The sequence below is a fragment of the Mustelus asterias genome, chromosome 2, assembly GCF_964213995.1.
Source record: "Mustelus asterias chromosome 2, sMusAst1.hap1.1, whole genome shotgun sequence".
NCBI lineage: Eukaryota > Metazoa > Chordata > Chondrichthyes > Carcharhiniformes > Triakidae > Mustelus > Mustelus asterias.
This window is the reverse complement of record NC_135802.1, coordinates 61,461,355-61,475,726: the sequence shown is the minus strand read 5'-3', so window position 1 is coordinate 61,475,726 and position 14,372 is coordinate 61,461,355. Positions and strand designations below refer to the sequence as shown.

At 46.9% G+C, this 14,372-nt stretch overlaps 1 protein-coding gene across 1 annotated transcript in view; it reads right to left on the bottom strand.

Annotated features, from left to right (window-relative positions):
- LOC144480803 (E3 ubiquitin-protein ligase HECW1-like) overlaps positions 1 to 14,372 on the bottom strand; it is a 391,619-nt gene that overhangs the window by 207,995 nt on the left and 169,252 nt on the right. The window contains exons 7-8 of the mRNA XM_078200410.1: positions 3,500 to 3,600; positions 521 to 1,924 (exon numbers count right to left, since the gene is read on the bottom strand). Of these exons, the coding sequence (XP_078056536.1) occupies positions 521 to 1,924; positions 3,500 to 3,600 (1,505 nt within the window). The remainder of the gene's footprint in view (positions 1 to 520; positions 1,925 to 3,499; positions 3,601 to 14,372) is intronic.

The window sequence follows — 14,372 nt, the reverse complement described above, 5'->3', positions numbered from 1 at the left end:
GCTATTTCCTTTTTGATTATTAACTCCAGCATCTTGCCGATAATAGATTTTAAACTAACCAGCCTAAATTCCCTGCCTTTGCCTTTCTCCCTTTTTGAGCAAGGGCGTCACATTGGCTGTTTTCTAATCTTCTGGTACCCTCCCTGAATTTAGTGAGTTACAAAAAAGAAATGGGTCCATATCCCTGCAGCCACTTTCATTAAAACCCTAGCGTGCAGTTCATTGGGTCCTAGCGACTTGGCTGCCTTTAGTCCATTGAGTTTCTTTAATACTCTATCCCTTGTCATTGGGATGATTGTAAGTTCCACCAGGTTATTCAAAATCAGCCCATCTGATAACATAGGGATATTTGAAATGTCTTCCACGGTGAAGACTGATGGAGAGAATGAGAGAGAAAATAAATGTTTTTTTAAAAGTTTACAGAAATACAAACCGCTCCTTCTTGCTCAGGCTTGAATGGTCAGTGTTAGCATCAAAATGTTACTATTCAATGTATACATACTGTATATCTGACTCTAACCTTCGGTGCTGCCTCCCTGTCCTGTAGCTGGTTCTTCATTTACCATAGTCCTTTCGGGTGCTTGGGCTGCATGCTCTTCTGACCACTGAATGATGCTGTCTGCTTGTTCCCTCTCACAGTACTCAGGGCTATGTCCTGAGTCTGGCACTGACTCAAATGCACTGTTTTCATCCTCCTCCTCTTCTTGCGAAGAGAAAACTGTACTTTCAGACAACCGTGCACTGTCAATTGAGGAGAACCGTGTATGACTTGAGGAGAAGTGATTTGTACCATCATAGCAGGAAGTGCTTTGGCAGGACGTGCTGTAACAGGAGGTACTGTAACATGAAGTGCTGTAACAGGATGTACTGTAACAGGAGGTGCTGTAACAGGACGTTCTACAACATGGTGTGTTACAGATGTCCCACTCACTATTTACCTGTTGTGTAGTATTTGTCTCAGTCTCACTTTGATTTATTTGCTGGTCTTTCTCTAGAATCTGATTTAACTCAGAAAGATGTTCAACTGATGCACTGCGAGGCAACATCCTCCGCCCAACATTGCTGGGTTCACTTGAGGCACAACCTGTTTCAGGTTCTGTTGTATCCATTTCACCGAGTACATTTTTGTCCTCAGGTTCTTTTTCCAGTGGCTCCAAGTTAGCAAACTTGTTGTTTATCTCTTCCTGGGCATCACCACCGTCCAGCTGAGTAGAAGGCAAGCTATGGAGCAGGCGGTGCAGAGTAATGTAGTGGGTCCGGGGGGTTTCTGGCTCCCCTGAACCGCAAGCGGAGGCAATCACAGATTCCAGCTCAGACACCGGCAACGAGAACGGCCTGATTTTCCTCCTTACTGTTCTCCTCATTATCAATGTACTATCTTCCTGCGGAGGTGAAGGTTCGTAGTTGTCGACACCAGTTTCATTCCCTTCTACCGGACAGATATCTTCAGCAACAGCTTCGACATCAAGCACGGGCTGAGCAGAACACACACCTTCTGCTTGAGTGTCAGCGTTTTCCTCCACCCTGTCAGTCTCAGAGGTTCCATCCAAAACAGACTCAGCCTGAGGTTGGGTTAAATCATTCAGGGCAGGTTGATCTACCTTTGGTATAGACTCCTCCACATCCAACGTATCTACCGGGGAAGTATTTTCTTTGTCGGGCTCATCAGCTGCATTCTCATTCTCAATGGTTTGATCTAATTCACTGAGCGGTGAGCTCACAGCATTCCTGCTGTCTGAGCTCTTTAAATCCACGCCATTCACATTACTTTTACTTTCATTTAAATGTTCAGCCTCTTCTGTTGCCTGGTTCGTAGCGCCAGCACTCTGGGATTCACAGCAAGCCTGCTTTGTTAAGTCTATCATCTGATTTTCCTGCTGTTCGGTTGATCCTGTTTCATTACTGGCTGAAATATCTTCATCATCTGAAAAAGTGTCAGATGTAAAAATTAGCAAATGAAAGCACCGCAGCATAGGCAGTCTGTATTTCTTTCAAAAACAACAAAGGTGGGAAACGGAAAGTGTCGATAAAAAAGAAAGGCAGATCATAAGGGTGATTAAAGAATATTCTCTACACTTTCCAGCAGCACAGCTGTATTTGTAGTTAGTCATTTCTACATCTATCCCCATAACCTCTAATACCAATAATTAGACATTTAGGACATGGGCCCCAAGAAAAGACTAAAACCTACTCTCTGCCACTTGCTGTTACTAATCCACTTAGTAATACTCTTTATAAAGAGAAGGTCAGTGAGGAGAGATGGCCTAGTGGTATTATCACTAGACTATTAATCCAGAAACTCAGCGAATATTCTGCAAATTCAATAAAAAATTTCTGGAAATAAGAATTTACTGATGACCACAAAACCATTGTCGATTGTGGGAAAAACCCATCTGGTTCACTAATGTCCTTCAGGGAAGGAAATCTGCCGTCCTTACCCGGTCTGGCCTACATGTGACTCCAGATCCACAGCAATGTGGTTGACTCTCAACTGCCCTTCAAGGGCAACTAGGGATGGGCAATAAATGCTGGCCAGCTAGCGATGCCCATGTCCCACAAATGAATAAAACAATAAGTCAGGTCTATGGAGAGGAGATAGTGTCTCTGAATGAACAACCTTTGCCGATTGGAAAGTAATCATGCAGAAGCTTTCATCAGGACAGAGGCAGAACTAAGTCTAAAGAGTTGGGGAGAGAATGTGGGGAAAGAATTCCTTTAGTTGGAGTGAGGGGGTTGGATAGAGAAGGAGGGAACGACTTGTCTCATTGGGTGAGGAAATGGTTGGATTAGAGGTCAAGTTATGTGAAGTTTTACAGTCCTGCTCCTCCTGGCTCCACCAAAATCTTTTCACAAAATACCTGGAAGCCTTTTCATGAGTGGTCACCACATTCCATCTGAAAATTACAAACTAGGTGCTACAGCAATGCAGGACTCCTGTTTGAAGGCAGCCTGTTGTGTGGAACATTCTCAAAGATGGATTTAGTAGCAGTTAATTTAGCAGCTACAAGAATAGGGTGCTGAGTACTAACTAGACCATCTAATAATCACACCTGTACGAACTTACAACATTTTGAGAACACAGGGTCACTAAAAAAGCACTGAACAGGGAAAGCTCTTCCACAACCAGCTCGATCGTGGATTCTACCCAACTCATTCACCCTCCTGATCAATATACCGATTGCAGCTAATTCTCTGATGTGCTTCCTGAGACCGTGCCCGGAAGAGTTTTGGCATCTACTCCAGGAAGAAGGATAAAACGATGGGCAGATCGAGCAGAACCCAACTAATAACGCACTCCACCTCTTCTCTTTCACAAGCACTTTAGCAAAGTTCTTTCTGCTTCCATGAAAGTCAAACTAAGTTAAATGGAATTACTTTCTCCCAACAGCGACTGGATCTATTGTGATGTCTTTCTAAGGTAGCCTGCCAAAATCAGATTAGTCTTTAATTGAAAGGTGCTTTTAGGTTTAGCTTAACGCGTCAATAAGCAAACGGCAACCTTGATGGATTGAAGACGTTATCTCAAATCGAAACTGCAGCTGTCCGCTGACATGGTCTGTTGGCAGCCTTCGACCCAATGTGTAGCTCACCACCCTGTCCCTGAAAGAAAACAAACGTGATTACAGGACTCTCCCAACATGAATAATCAAGCCGGATGTCGGCATTTTGCTACATCAGTTTGAAACTTGGCCAAGGACTATGTTCAAAGCACGCAGCGGGGTAACTCAGCACAATCACCTGGCGTGTGTTTTTCGGTAAACATTGGGAAGGTACTAGATGGCCAGCAGTTGCATAAACAGTACTTAAAGCTCTCTTTTGATTGATAGCTATCAAATAAACTGTCCGCCCGACCAATTAAGCAGATGGGCTACAATTTCCACTTGATAGGTTTCTTGCCAATGAAATTGACAGAAAGGTCCCCAGTGTCATCTTTTTTTCCCTTCTATCGCTTGACAGAAATGTAAAATCTCCTGCATGGACTGTGCACTATGTCAGCCATTTTACACTTACATTTGGGCTTTGTACTCCCACAGGGAGCGCTGCAACCAAAAGGGAAAATCCAACAGTTGTTCCTTAGTGTGGTGAATGTTAACTTAAAACATTTGGAAGATTATATTTTTATTTCTGCTTGCAACTTAAACAATTTAATAACTTGAATAACATAACGTGACTGCATTCCAAACGGGTACCTAAAATGAGAACGTTGCTCTCAGTAGGATCAAAAGAACATTTATTACATCACAGCAACATCTTCAGTTTTTCATCAGGAAAAACCCTTTGTGTACTTACTTTGATTATATCACTCCTTCAGAATTATTTTTTAAAAACCATGGCCTATTTACAAGTTAAATTGTGCAAAAAAAAAATCAGATTTTGAATTACATGAGATTATTAAGCAAAGTGACTGCAGTAACCAAAGCTGACAGTTAGGAGTGACTACAAAAGTATAATAGTTTTCAAACTGCTAAGAAATCAAAACGCATGTGATTTTGTGTTCCATGAAATGCAAATTGTGAGCACTCAACAACAGATAGTCTGTATTGAAACTTGCAGCTATCATTACTGTGGACAGATTACTGGCACGATCTTTTCGGCCAGCTGCGCTGGTTGATCAGCGCAGTGAGCTGGGAAGGTGGCACGTGTGGCTTTCGTGCCAGGTGCAAACCGGTCTCGTGCCGAAAGCCATCATCCCAGTCGCATTTTGCCGGCGAAGGGCGTGAAGTCGATTTAAATATAACGTGCCCACCTCAGCCGATTCCAGCCTCCCAGACATTCTCCCTCATCGGTGAGACCTCTCGCGGATGAGAATCACTCATTGTTCCCACCAACAGGGGCCAGACATGATGGCCATTCCGGGGGGGGAATCGGAGGCCACTGAAGCCCCCGGGTGGCTGGGGGCATGGCCAGGCAGTGCCCATGCAGCAGTCCCAGTCTGGCAATGCCTTCTGGGCACCCTGGGATTCATTTTTTTGTGGTGGTGTTTCACGCCCTCAACATGATGGTGTGAAACATGCCCACCTGTTTTTTTTGTGACACGTCAGAAGATCTGGAGAGAAAAGCTGCCGGTTTCTCTGGAGAGAAACTCTCCGGTTTTCAGTCAGACCCTGTCACTTTGCCTAATGCTGTTAAGATGGCCCCCTTGCTGCCATATCCATTACTTGCCGTCCCACCTATTTTTGTGTCATCCGCAAACTTCTGCTTTGGTATCCACATTCTGGTTTGTTTTTCCTAACTTTAACTTTGGCTTGTTGTGTTTCACTAGTCTCAGCTTAAGTGTTGTTCCAGTGTTTTAGTTTCTTCAATTGGCTCTTTTTCCACTGGTTTCATCCTTTCTATGTTTTGATAAGGTCCGTTTAGTTCCTTCTCAATTGTTAATCACTTGCTGTTGTAGCTTAAGACATTGGCCGCGATTCTCCCATCCTGCTACGCTAAATCTTGGGGTGGGCCAGGAGATGGGGGCTTGGGGCTGTCCCCGGAATGGTCGGGGGGGGGGGGGGGGGGGGGGAAGGATCAGCGATCAGATCGTTGGGGAGGGGGATGGGGGTGGCCGGCAACACAGGGATTGCGGAGCTGGCCAGCAATCGGGAGGCTGGTAGTCTGGGGCTACTGCACATGCGCCGATCTCGGAGTTGAAAGATTGGCACATGGGCAGTGGCCCACTCAGCACAATGGTGCTGGCCTCTCGAGCGGGAATATGCCCCAGCCACTGATTTATAATGATATACACACCAGTAACCTCTGCAGTGCAGAGTGTGGGAGATTCTTCGCTGAACTCCCACTGAGAAAAGCAGCGTGAATTACTCCAGTTTTCACACAAATTCGACACTTAGAATTTTTTGGGGAGAATTCCGGCCATTAACACCATGACCTTCACCTCTGCAGAGAAGTGTAGTCAGGTATCCATTCCCAATGTGCTCAGGGGTTTGAGTGTCTATGCCAACTGGTGCTGAAGCCTGCCCTGCCAAGGCTGGACTGTCAGCACAATAGGCCTCAGTTAATCGGAAGTGGCCCACTCAATAGCGAAGTCGGTTGAGGAGGCTCTGGAATGGACCTCAAGGAAGATGGAACCCCATGTTGCTCGTTTCCTGTTAGTTTCCATTCACTCTGCTCAGGAAAATGCACTCGCACTGGATTTCCCAGAGGCAGTATTTTTTTATACTACTTTGCAAATTGGCTGCTGTGTTTCCTTCAGGAAAACAGATTATTTCAGAAGCAATTATTTGGTCATAAAGTACTTTGAGGATGTGAAAATCATCACATCAGTTTTTCCTTTGTTTATTTAAGCAGTTGTGAAACAACTTTCGTTATTTTTGGTTAACACGGTACTGATGAGAGAAGTGTAGCTCGCTCTCTATGGTTCATCAACAATCACACAACTGCTTAGCTCTTCAGAGCACTGTATTTATATATCATTCCACCTCTGACCACTAGATGGCTGCATAATGCTTCCACACATGAATGCACTGCACTCTTCAGTGGCTGAGACTCAATGCTGTCTGATTGAAGCTCCAAAACATTGAAATGTCTGATTTATTTTCATGATAGGGAGGAATGGGAGACTTACTGTGAGCTGAGTGTCGGATGTTGTTGATTTGATTTGATTTATTGTCACATGTATTAGTACACAGTGAAAAGTATTGTTTCTTGCGCGCTATACAAAGCATACCGTTCATAGAGAAGGAAAGGAGAGAGTGCAGATTGTAGTGTTACAGTCATAGCTAGGGTGTAGAGAAAGATCAGCTTAATACATGATAAGTCCATTCAATAGCGCATTGTCAGAGAGTTTAGAAGAGTTAGAATAGAGTTTTAGAAGCAGAGAACGAGAGTAAAAGATGGAATTAGAGGATATGCTGGACACAGCTTGCAAGAAGTCGCCTTGCTCCGGCGCCATCTTGAATCTCTTTTCATCAACTCATTTTCCTGAGGATTAGTGTAATAATGGCCAAGGGCGCGGGGCATCGTCAATAGATCTCCCCATTTCCAATTAGATGAGGCCTATTGTGCTGACAGTCCAGCTTTGGCAGGGTAGACCTCAGCGCCAGTTGGTGAACACACTCAGACCCCTGAGCACAAGAAGTCGCCTTGGAGTGCGAACTCCCTTATTGAGGGAGCGGAGGCTCGCCCAATTGGAAGTGGGGAGAGGGTAGGGTATTAAAACCCATTGCTTCAACCCGGATAGGTATTCTATAGTCCCCAGGTAATGACTTGCACGCTGTAAGCCGCGAGTGTGCCTCTTTCTTGTGTTATCATGAATGGGTTTTTGGTGATGGAAGACTGGCCTTGGTGGAATTATTACAATTAGCAAACAGTATTCTATTCTTGGAAACCTGGGCCAGTGCGCCCAAAGGCAGCGTGGGTGGAAGCCGATGTGAAACACACTCCCGCCTGAGATTGCGTAGTTAATGATATTACGCTGGGTGACCAATTAAGGCCCACCCAGCATGTAACTTGTCTGCCGCTTGGGCCTGCACTGAGCCGGGGTGGGAGCACATCGGGCGCTGGTCCAATGAGGACCTGGTGGGGGGGGGGAGGTTCAGGGTTCAAAACCTGAGGAGGCAGCTCCCTGAGGACTGCCAGGAGCTGTGGGAGAGGCTGAGGAAGCTGTGTGGAACCACAATAACTTTCCTGTTGTCCAGCAATGGCATGAGCACCAGAAGGTCATGGAAGGCGGATGGACAAGTTGGGTGGACTAAGTGCCCCCACCTCCCCACCCCGTTTCACCCATGAGTGCCTGAGAGTCCTACTGCAAGAGGTCAGTGCCAGATGGCACATTCTGGTGCCCAGGAATGGCAAAAGAGGGCTGCCCCACGTGACAAGAAAGGCCTGGTCAGAAGTCACTGCTCAGGTCAGTGGGCGTGATGTTGTGCGCCTCACCTGGTTTCAGTGCCAGAAAAGGTTCAATGATCTTCTGCAGTAGGCAAGGGTTAGTGCAGAAGTGATGGCATGGACCTGTGCAGAGAAGTGTAGTCGGGTGTCCAATCCCCGTGTGCTCAGGGGTCTAAGTGTGTGAAGCCTTGCCCTTCTAAGGCTGGACTGTCAGCACAATAGGCCTCATTTAATCGGAAATGGCCCACTCAATGCTGAAGTGGTTGAGGGGGCATCTGGAATGGACCTCAAGGAAGATGGAACCCTAATGAGGCTTTCTATTGTCACCAGTCAGGAGAAGACAAGTCACAATAATGCGCAGTGCCGCTAAACTGGAGGGGCAAACCCAATCTGCTGGTGCTGATGAGGAGTGACAGTGATGCTCTGGAGTTGAACAGCCATTGGCCAGTTCACTCCCACGGTCCTGGTGACATGAGGGTCTGGGAGGAAGGTATATGTGTAGGTCCCAATGTGTGTGCCACGGGAATGGGAAAGATCACAGACTCCTCATCAGAAAGTGAACTGTCCCAGCCAGAGTGCCCATTGAAGCTACAATGCAGATGACACTGTGCAGCATCTCTCCATCATTGCAGCAACCACCTAGCATGCAAAGTGACAATGATGATTGAATTCACTGATGTTGTGCCTTCCTTCCACAGATGTGTTAGCGGCAGCAGCCTTAGGCGACCGCGAGGACTCCCCCATTTGGCATGTCGGAGGGTACCAGCGTCACGCAGTCTCTTGGAACCAGGCACCAGTGCAGATACTCACACATCGGTGGACATTAGGTCATCATCTCCATGGTATTGAACAATGGTGAGGACACATCACACTCATGTGAGGAGCTGGCAGTGGCAAAGAGAACCCAGGGTGCTGACAGTGGGAGCACTGCTGGAGACCAGGACCATGCTGTGACAGAGGTAGATGATGGAGCCTCTGGAGACATCCATCAGAAGGCAGGCACTTCATGTCCAGCAGGGTGTGTGGGGAGATCTGACAGAGATATATGAGGGTCTGTGTGTCATGGCTTTCGTCTCTGGGGAGTCCATATGGACCCATGAGCACTGCATTGACCCCGAGCACCAAGCGCACACCCTCCTCATAGAATAGAATCCCTACAGTGCAGAAGAAGGCCATTCGGCCCATTGGGTCTGCACCGACCATAATCCCACCTAGGCCCTATTCCCGTAACCCCACATATTTACTCTGCTAATCCCCTGACACTAGGGTCAATTTAACATGGCCAATCAACCTAACCCGCACATCTTTGGACTGTGGGAGGAAACCGGAGCACCCGGAGGAAACCCACGCAGACACGGGGAGAACGTGCAGACTCCACACAGACAGTCACCCGAGGCCGGAATTGAACCCGAGTGCCTCTGTGAGGCAGCAGTGCGAACCACTGAGCCACCGTGCCGCCCACTGAGAGAGTGGCGAATCTCGTGAAGAGGCTGATTCAGGGACACCATTAGGGGTTCCAGGGGTCACAATCAGATCCGCAAGCCAGCACATTGGCTGTGACATCAGGAGGTCACTGCCAGTCTGATAAATGGATGAGGAACCTAGTCTCTCTGCTAGGTGCCCATCTATCAGTGGTGAGCAAGCATGTGCAGACGCATCTCATGCTGATAACATAGCTGTGACTGAGGAGTGCCCAGCCATGTGGCTGGATGCTTCTTCTCAGCTGCAACCAACTCGGGCACCGGCAGCCGTAGGTGTAAACAACAGCATTAATAAGCTTCTGTACTGATATTATCTGTCAATAGAAGGAAGAGAATGATTGTGTTTATAATTGGATTACTAAGTCAAAAGAATGTGCTTTCACCCTCACTGAACTGTATTGCTCTTAGCTGTTTCATGGGTAACCAGGCAGTAGCAGGCCATCCCCAGGATCAAGGACCCCTGGGGCGTAAGTCTAGCTCGCCGCAAGTTGCTGGCCAGTCAGAGGCTGGCAGCTCTATTGAATGGCAGAAGCCTGGGGGAGATGGCGGCTGCTGCCAGTTCAACACCGACCCAAGGCCGAGAATCATTGCCGGATCCTTGGCCACAGGTGAGTGATGACGGGAAGGTGGGGGACACATAGTGGAGGTTGCAGGGTAGGAGGTCTGGTGGTCAACAGCAAGGGTACGGACTGGCTTTCCTTGGCTTCCCCACTTCCCAATGCCGGGTCCCTCGATCCGGCATGAAGTAAGTGCCTTTGAAGATGGGAATTCTGCCCACCTGCTCCGTTTGCCTCACTGGGAACCCACAAGTAACTCCACAGGGGTTTGCTTGTCGGTTTCCCTACACGATGAACCCCCCCCCCCCCCCCCCCCCCCCAGCCTGCTACTGTGATAATAATAGCGGTCGCAGGATGAGGCCCTTAAGAGGCACTAATTCTCAACTCCTGACCCCCCCCCCCAAAGCCTGTCCACCATCTACAAGGCACAAGTCAGAGTGTAATGGAATACACTCCACTTGTCTGGATGAGTGCAGCTCCAACAACACTCATGAAGCTTGACACTGTCCTGGAGGAAGCAGCCTGCCTGATTGCTACCCCATCCACGTTCACTCCCTCCACCAATGCACAGTGACAGCAGTGTGTGCCTTCTACAAGATGCATAGCCTCCAACGACAGCACCTTCCAAACTCATGACTATTACTATCTTTAAGGGCAAGAGCAGCAGATACCTGGGAACAGCACCACCTGGAAGTTCCCCTCCAAGCCACGTACCATCCTGACTTGGAAATATATCGTCGTTCCTTCTCAGGGGCAATTGGTGATGGAGAATAAATGCTGGCCTAGCCAGTGACGTCCATATCCCTTGAATACATTTTTAAAAATCCTTAACGCAATGCTGTTTATGGGACAGAAAGGGTAAGGATGTTTCCAGCAGCATATTTATAAAGTTATAGCAGACACGAGGGGGGGGGAGTTTTATCCCCATGTAGAATCATGTTCAGCAAGTGATAAAGCAGCATGAAATATTCAGAAAGAAAAGAGTGATTGCAATGAAGACAAAGTTGTGGAAGGCTGTTCAGTTCATCAGAGCGCCCCTTTCCTGCAGAAACATATTAAAATTCCCTTTTACAGCATCAAGCTATTTCTTCAATGAAACTAAGTTTTCACCCCCACTACCTTACAGATTAAATCAATTCCAGATATTGATCACTGTGTGGATAAAGCTCTGGACATTGTACTGAATGTATTTTTGGTGAGTTTGAACCTTGCCCTATTCTCACTGCCTTGTATCATTTACCTTTTCTATTTACAGTCTGAAATACATTGAGAGGATCAGCTGTCTATCTGCCCCTTTCAAGGACAGCCCAGAAATTTCTATTCTTTTCTGATAAATAGTCCTCTGACAATAGGGTCAAGCAGAATATTTCCAAATGCAGCCTTTAAAGGCTTCACCTTAGCTTTCTGCAATTGTTGTGAGCCCAGCTGAGGCCCCAGAACACATGCAGCCAAAGGAACAGAATAACAAGAGCAGGGAGGTTATGATGAAGCTGCATAATTGCTTGTTAGGCCACAGCGACAGTACTGTCTGCAGTTCGGGTCGCTGCACTATAGGAAAGATGTGATTACACCAGAAAGGGTGCAGAGGAGACTCACCAGGGCTGGGTGAGTTCAGCCATGAAAAGAGGCTGGTTTGGCTGGGATTGTTCTCCCTCGGGTAGAGAAGGCTGAGGGGGACCTGAGTGAGGTGTACAAAATTATGAGGGTTATAGATAGGGTTGATAGGAAGAAACTTTTCCCCTTAGTACAGGGGTCAGTAACCAGGGAGCAGAGATTTAAGATAAGATTCAGACGAATGAACACCGCTCGACAATCACCAGGCAAGACTGTTCTCTTCCTGTTGGGGAGCACTTCAGCGGTCACGGGCATTTGGCCTCTGATCTTCGGGTAAGCGTTCTCCAAGGTGGCCTTCACGACACACGACAGCGCAGAGTCGCTGAGCAGAAACTGATAGCCAAGTTCCGCACACATGAGGACGGCCTAAACCGGGATCTTGGGTTCATGTCACACTATCGGTAACCCCCACAGCTTGCCTCCTGGACTTGCAGAATCTCACTGGCTGTCCTGTCTGGAGACAATACACATTTCTTTAACCTGTGCCTAATGCTCCCTCCACTCACATTGTCTGTATCTTTAAGACTTGATTGGCTGTAGAGATTCGCATTCTAATCAGTATTCTGTAACTTGAGTTTGTGTCTCTGTGTGCCTTGTTTGTGAGCGGATATCCACTCCATCTGACGAAGGAGCAGTGCTCCGAAAGCTAATGGCATTTGCTACCAAATAAACCTGTTGGACTTTAACCTGGTGTTGTTAAAACTCTTACTGTATTTACCCCAGTCCAACGCCGGCATCTCCACATCATGACTGTACAGGTAGCCAGTAGCTTTCACTAGCCTTTGAGCCACCTGCGGCTCCCAGCGTATTAGGCCCTGTTCCCTGGGGGCGCAACTGAATTGGTTAAGTGAACCACAAGAGTGCACTGTGTGCATGTTGGCTGTAATGTACTCTGCATCGCAACAGTGATTGCATTTCAAAAGTACTTAATTGTCTGTGGAGCACTTTGGATTGTCCTGAGGCTTTGCAAGGTCCGATTTAAATGCAAGTCTTTCTTTCTTTTGAAATAACCTCAGATTATTTGCTAAGGTCAATTCATTCAGACAAAGCCACCTCAACAGCAATGATCGCTGTGTGCAGTGCAGAGCATCTGGAATCATTTTTTGCTTTTGAACAATTTATGATATATTAAAGCAAGTCCAATGTGTATAGTTTACTGGACAATATATTTAGACTACTTATTTATTCCATCACAAGCATAATTAGAATATTACATGCAACAAAACATTTGCATCTTTCTATTGAAAAGTCAGTATTTCAGCAGTATCTGTCCTTTTCTTGTTTGTTAGTGGCAGTCTTTAAGATAGTTATTTATGCACCATTCAATTCTTTACAAGGAATTCTGTGTGTTTATCTGAGGGACGGCGAATCTGTCATGACTGCCCATTTTTGTCATGCTCTTGTCCCTGGCCACAATTTCTGCAATATAGATTAGCACATTGAGTTTAAAAATGTTTAATCAAATTCTAAAGAAAATTAAGTAAGAACATAGGAAGTATGTAAAAGTAGGCAGAGGTCGGCCATTTGGCATTTCATGGGCCAATTCTTAGACTGGCAGGCGCCGGATGACTGAGGGTGCAAAGCAGAAACATTCCTCAACCTCGATGTCTCCGGTGTGAAGGGTGGAGGGGGGGGGGGGGGGGGGGCCTCCATTGGAAGGCCTCTTCAAAATGGGGGCATCCTCCCCTCACGGATTGGATGCCTGCGGCCCTCCCTCCCTACCCCTGACAATCCCCAGGATCCCTTGTACTTACCATCACAGCGGTTCATGGGACCCAATCTCGTGCATGGCGCTGCAGTACCGCCTCCAGCCACTGCAGTGCTGTGCCTGGATGGGCTGGAGAGATGTAGGCCAATCTGATTGGCCGACATCTCTTTGGGGCGGGATTTCCTTCCAAGTGCAGATTGAAGTCCCACCAGCTGCTAATCAATGCTCATTAGAGTGTGAAATGGCAGTGGGCCATCAGAGGCAGTGGGGATGCGTTCCCATTGACCCTCCAGATGCCGGGTACCGATCAATTGCCATCCTGAAAATTTGAGTCTAATTTCCCACAGCATCCGAATATCCTTCAATTTCCTGAACACAAAAATTGATCCATTGGTCTCTGTCTTGAATATACTCAATGATTGAGCTTGCACAGTTCTCGATGGTAGATGATTCAAAACATTCAAACCCTTTGAATGAAGAAGTTTCTCCTCATCTCCGTCCTCTAGAGCCAACCTCTTATTCTGTGACTGAGATTTCTCCTGTTCTAGCCTCCCTAACCAGCCCCTTAATATGTTTCAATGAGGTCACCTCCCATTCTTCTAAATTCTAGGGAATATGGGCTTGGTTGACTCAATCTCAATTAGGTAATCCCTTCATCTCAAAAAACAGTCAAGTGATCCTTCTTGGGCCCCTTGAATACCAACATTTCCCAGTCAGCCACCATTTAAAAACACTTTGCTCTTCCATTTTTCCTACCAAAGTACACAATGCCACATTTTTCCACATTATATTCCAACTGCCACGTTCTTGACCACTCGCTAAACCTGTCTCTATCCCTTTGCAGCTTTCTTCTATTCTCCTTAGAGCTTCCTTTCCCATGTAACTTTGTACCATCAGAAAACCTAGATACATTATATTCAGTCACAGAATAGAATTTCATAGAATCCCTCCAGTAAAGAAGGAGGCCATTCGGCCCATCGAGTCTGCACCGACAATAATCCCACTCAGGCCCTATCCGCGTAACTCCACATATTTACGGTGCTAATCCCTCTTACCTGCACGTCCCGTGACACTAAAGGGCAATTCAGCACGGCCAATCAACCTAACCCGCGCATCTTTGGACTGTGGGAGGAAACCGGAGCACCCGGAGGAAACCCACACAGACACGAGGAGAATGTGCAAACT